This window comes from Anneissia japonica, unplaced genomic scaffold (genome assembly GCF_011630105.1).
Source record: "Anneissia japonica isolate Jap-2015-1 unplaced genomic scaffold, ASM1163010v1 scaffold287985_len465408_cov153, whole genome shotgun sequence".
NCBI lineage: Eukaryota > Metazoa > Echinodermata > Crinoidea > Comatulida > Comatulidae > Anneissia > Anneissia japonica.
The window spans coordinates 209,556-215,344 of record NW_022719880.1 but is presented as its reverse complement, the minus strand read 5'-3'; the positions used below and the strand labels follow the sequence as shown (position 1 = coordinate 215,344).

General features: G+C 37.6%; 2 protein-coding genes across 3 annotated transcripts in view; both read left to right on the top strand.

Annotated features, from left to right (window-relative positions):
• Positions 1 to 1,583, top strand: part of LOC117111091 (uncharacterized protein K02A2.6-like) — a 3,321-nt gene extending 1,738 nt beyond the window's left edge. Inside the window, exon 2 of one of the 2 annotated variants that reach the window (XM_033253973.1) lies at positions 115 to 1,583. In XM_033253973.1, coding sequence (XP_033109864.1) covers positions 115 to 345 — 231 coding nt within the window. In that variant the 3' untranslated portion in view covers positions 346 to 1,583. The remainder of the gene's footprint in view (positions 1 to 114) is intronic. The other variant, XM_033253974.1, reaches the window with a different exon arrangement.
• Positions 1,584 to 1,897: 314 nt separating this feature from the next.
• Positions 1,898 to 2,317, top strand: LOC117111095. The gene has a single exon (XM_033253979.1). The coding sequence runs from the start codon at positions 1,898 to 1,900 to the stop codon at positions 2,315 to 2,317; it is 420 nt and encodes a 139-aa protein (XP_033109870.1).
• The last annotated feature ends 3,472 nt before the right edge of the window (positions 2,318 to 5,789 follow it).

Below are 5,789 nucleotides of genomic sequence, written 5' to 3'. Positions count from 1 at the left end.
TTATTTAGGTATAACCGCCTACCATTTGGGGTGGCATCGGCCTCCGCCATTTGGCAAAGAGCAATGGACTAGGTACTACAGAACATTCCGTTCACATCATGCATTCTCGATGACATGATCATCAGCGGTAGGTCAACCGAGGAACACTTAAACAACTTGGACACAGTCCTAGAGAGGTTGAATACATACAACCTGAGAGTGAACCGTGAGAAATGCGAATTCTTCGAAGATAGCGTTACCTATTGTGGGCACATCATAAATTTAGAGGGTTTGCAGAAATCACCAGACAAGATTAGTGCTGTTCTTAATGCCCCCAAACCAGAAAATACGCAGCAACTTCGTTAATTTTTGGGTCTCATTAACTATTATCGACGGTTTCTTCCGAACTTATCTTCAGTTGTGGCACCCATGAATGAACTACTACAAGGAGAGAAAGTCTGGAAATGGACAAAAGCATGTGATGAAGCCTTCAGTACAGTGAAAGAACTTGTAACTTCAGACCAAGTTTTGTGCCACTACAACCCTGAACTGCCAGTGAAGCTTGCTTGTGATGCATCCCCATACGAATTAGGAAGTGCACTTTCCCATGTCATGCTTGACGGTACGGAACGACCAATTGCATTCGCTTCACGATCCTTAACGAAAGCTGAGAAAGATACGCTCAGATTGACAAGGAAGCACTGGGTCTGTATTGGGGAATGCAGAAATTTCACAGTTACCTACATGGTCGTCGTTTCACTTTGATCACCGACCACAAACCTCTGGTCAGTATACTTCACCCCCATAAATCTATACCTGCGATGACTGCTGCTAGACAACAGAGATATGCACTTTACCTTTCGGGTCATACTTACGACATTGAGTATCGCAATACACACGCCCATGGAAACGCTGACTGTCTTAGTAGATTACCTATGCCTACAGCTAAAGTTGATTACATTGACGAAGCGTCATTATTCTATACATTGCAGATTGAGCGATTACCCATATCGAGCACCCAGATACGGAAGGAGACACAACGTGATCCAGTATTGTCACATGTGTTGAAAGGAACTAACAAGCTTCCAAACGACGAGATTTTCAAGCTTTTTCATAGCCGTCTTACTGAGCTCACCTGTCACCAAGGCTGCATCATGTGAGGAAATCGCGTACTCATTCCAGAAAAACTTCGTACCGCCATACTCGACGAGTTACACAATGGGAATATTGGTATCGTTAAGATGAAGAGTTTAGCGCGCTCCTACGTATGGTGGCCTAACGTTGACATCGAAATCGAACACGGTTGTAAGGCATGCATTAGTTGTCAGCAAACCAGTAAAATGCCGAAAGCTGCTCCAGTACATCCTTGGGAGTGGACATCTACCCCATGGGATCGCTTACATGTAGATTTTGCTGGACCATTCATGAACTGTATGTTCTTGATCGTCGTCGACGCCCATTCAAAATGGCCGGAAGTCTTTCCGATGAAGTCAACGACAGCATTGCGGACGATTGAAAAGCTACGTATTCTTTTCAGTCAATGCGGAATTCCACGACAATTAGTCACCGACAATGAATCGCAGTTTACCTCTGAGGAATTCCAAATTTTTATGAAGCAAAACGGAATATTATGGATATAGGATGATAGGGTACTTCAGCACCCTACCACCCGCGCACCAATGGATTGGCGGAAAGATTTGTGCAAACATTTAAAACAGCCATGAAACAGGCGAAAGGAGATCATCAAAACCATTCTCTACAGGATCAACTAAGCACCTTTCTGTTTAAATACAGAACGACACCTCATACACTTACCAAGGAAACACCTGCAAAGTTACTCTATGGACGTAATTTAAGAACGAGGTTAGACATACTAAAACCTGACTAAACTGCCAAAGTATTGGAAGGTCAGGATCGCATGAAGTTCTCGAAGCACTGCGGCGCTAACGTTAGAGAATTCGAGTCTGGACAACAAGTGATGGTACGTGATTACCGCAGCACAAACACAAAGTGGATACCAGCTCAAATTCAAGAAAAGACTGGACCGCTTTCTTACACTGTCAACCCAGGAATGGGGACATTGCGGCGACGTCATACTGACCAACTACATCCTACTGCAGTTAAGGTTACACCGACTGTAACTTTGAGCCCAGATAACACACAATCATTAACTGATGCTTCAAAACCAGAAAGCCTTATTTCGACAGACATCAAGGAAACATACATGCCTACCACAATTACACCAACTACGGAATCACCATCTACACTGAAAGCAGAACATGTACGACGTTACCCAAGGAGGGAAAATGTTCGCCCACCAGACAGACTGAACTTGTGAATAATAAATAACTGTGCACAAGAAGTTATTTTAGTTGAACTGATGTTCATTTTATTCAGAGTTAACTGTACAACCGAACTTTAATTCATAACTACTAATTACTGTACAATACTGATGATTGAACATTAATTGTAACTACACCAGATTGGTAACTGAAAGTCTAATCTAATCTAACCAGTATGTAAATGCAACTTACTTTCAAAACAAGCCTTGTTACAAATGTTTATTTCTTTAAATGGAGGGGAGGATATGTTATATATGCATAGTCCCAGATTACTGCGCTTACGGCGCTCCATACTACTTGCTGTTGTTCTTGAATAAATGGAGTTTGATAGTTTACACGCCTTGTTCTGAACCTACATATTTTTACATTTGTTATCAAGACATAACAGTGAATATGATACCATGCACATGTATACCATGATCGATTATTTTTAGGACGCTATTCTGCCAATCCTATTTTGAACAACTATCAGTACATATATAACAATAATATATCACAAGAACATAGGCCTACTGATACACACCTCATCTGGATCATCTTTGAATATATATTATTCCACCTGTACATTCCCTATGTTCGGAAATCTGCCATGGACTATCATGTCTCTCCTATCAGGAAATGTTAGTTTCATTCGCACTGATACATCATCGTAGCTTGGCCTTTTCTTTGTGCTCTCTATCTTAAGATACTCAACACGTAAGCCAAGTCAATAGAAGTTTTTGTTTTGTAATTTTTCAAGTCTATTTCTTTTAAAATATGTAAAAAATTGTATTATTATAAGTTGTGGGCCTACTATCTATAATATGACTAGTAAACTGTACAATTATTTATGTATTTATACTGGAGGATACAGTGTACTGGAGTGGATATACTCATATTTATTGTATGAGTTACTGTAGGTGCACTAGGCCACACAGGGCCTAGATATCATGTACCTTGACAGGATATAGTATGTATTATATTGCCAAAACTATCCCTCAAGACCTTAAATACTTTTGATTTCCCAAGTACTTGTAACAATGAATTACATTTCTTATCAATGAATAATATCACAGCATCATTTTACAGCAAAGAATCAAGAATAATTTTTTTAAAAGCCAAATCTCATGGACTTTGTGTGTGATTGCAGCCTTAGTACTAGTATTAAAAATAAAATACTGCTCTCCTGGGGTAGAAGTTAGCTTTGTATTAGGGAAAGCCATCTCTTGCAATTTGCGGTCTACAGGGTGCGTTTATCGAGACGTTTGTGTAACGTGTCTAGAGCCAAGGCAATGTAATAAGGTAGCAGGAGACAATAAAGTAAAATGGTCGCAATATATACTTTAATATAAAAACAATTGATGAGGAGTACACTATTTAGGACTGATGTATTGTCTCTAAAACCAAACTGATTTCCGGATTAAACACAGGTAAATTACGAACACACTGCAAACCACATCCTAACCCCTTGATATTGATTGGATCATGTTGGATAAAATTATAATTTTATGTACGTACTAACAAACTGTTTTGTGAGTAAATGTTGATTTTTTATGAAAATCCTGAAAATACACTTTAAACCTCCAAAAACACAATACAATCTCCTTATTGTGATTGTATCATGTAGTATAGGACTTTCTTTGTATCTCTAAAAAAATTTGTTTTTTGAGGTTTGTTTGGTGTTTTAGAAAAATAATAAATCAATATTTTACCCCCAAAATAGGTTGTATGAACACATTTTTTTTTTGAGATAACAATTGACTGATATTCTACCGTACATGATACAATCATAATCAAAGGGTTTACATGGGGTTTGTGGGGTGTTTCTGGAGGTTTGCTGGGTTTGCAGTGTTTAGCAATACCCGCCTACATTATTGAAACTGGAGAGCTAATGCATGACTACCTACAGTACAAGCTGGCCTAGTGTTACGTGGAGTAGTGCCAAAGTGCGAGCCAGCGAGTCATGCGAGCCAATGTGCAAGTCATGCGAGTCAGCGAGCCATGCGAGCCATACACTTTTTTTTTTCAGGTTATCCAGTTTTGCAAACACGTAGGCCTAGCTTATTCTTTGGCCTAGTAGATGTAAATCAAAGATCTTATAAACACAAGATAGCGTTCTCCGCGATTTACGCGTGCAAATTCTGTAATAAGGCATGAATGGCGCCCTCTTGCTAAATTGGAAACTTTTGACCCTTCACCGCTCTGACCATACTAGGCCATGGGGTGAAGCTCAAAAGACGTCTAGAAAGCGAATTCCGTTCCGATTTTTTCATTATAAAAAATTTAGGCCTACAATAGTTAAGTAATATGTCTTGAATCAAATATAGAAAGTTCGACCAAAATATCTTCTGCAATTTTAAGAAAATTACCGTTTTATTACGTTCCTAGGCTGCTGGTCGTCGGAAAACACACCGCGATACAGCGGTGTAGAAGCACGTCGCGATCATACCATGAGCTGTCCACTTGCGTCAACTCGCATGAAATCGCGTCATTTTAGGTCAAATCGTGTCAAGTAATGTCGGATTGCGTCAGTACACGTCAATTCGCGTCAACTTTCAAATTTCAACAAAAAACTTATTTTATTATTGTATTTGCAATTCTTTGATATTCTTTTCAAAACAATAATTGTGTAACAATTTAAAGAAAACGTATTAGTATTTTGACTTCTTTTAAAGAAAATGTATTAGTATTTTGACTTCTTTTGACTCCTGTGGTCTTCCTTTTGACAATGTGTCTGCATGTTCCCTGTATGTGTACTAAAGTACACACTTCATTCTTACAGTATTTTTGCATTCATATTCCTTTTTTAAAATCATTGTATTTATTTTACTTTCAAATTGTAATAAAGGATTAAATGTGGGGAAATTTAAACTTGATGCATTGTTATGATGTGCATGGATGTATATTTGTTTTGTATACTACGGTTGACACATGTTGGGACACATTTTATTAAATAGAAATTGAAATTTAATACTGTAATATAAAAATTCATATTTATTTCTCAAATATTCTGAGAGCTTATACAATATATAACTCTATATTTATGTACTGTACACGTGTTATACATCTTAATAAAAGCTTCTTGCGCTCTAGTGAGTCTGTTACTTTTTAAATTTTCTATATAATACTTACTAAATAAATACAGTGAAGCGTTTCGCAGTCCTTTGTCATTGTGTGATTATTCTCATGGTTTTAAAGTTCTCAAGGGTTACACCGTTACATTATACGTTACTTATTTTAACTTTTGTACATCATACATAATAAATAAAAATAGATAATGCTTTACATACTCCTGTGTCATTGTGTGTTTAGTCTCATGGTTCTATGTTCTTACATTCTCATGGGTTACACCAGTACATTATAATTTTTAAAAATTTTCTATAATATATCTGTACAAAATGAATAAAAATAGATAATGCTTTACGTACTCCTGTGTCACTGTGTGTTAAATCTCATGGTTCCAAAGTTCTTACATTCTCATGGGCTACA

What these genes read in the sequence shown, in the direction of transcription:
- LOC117111095 (XM_033253979.1), top strand. Translation starts at nt 1,898, where the DNA reads ATGAAGTTCTCGAAGCACTGCGGCGCTAACGTTAGAGAATTCGAGTCT.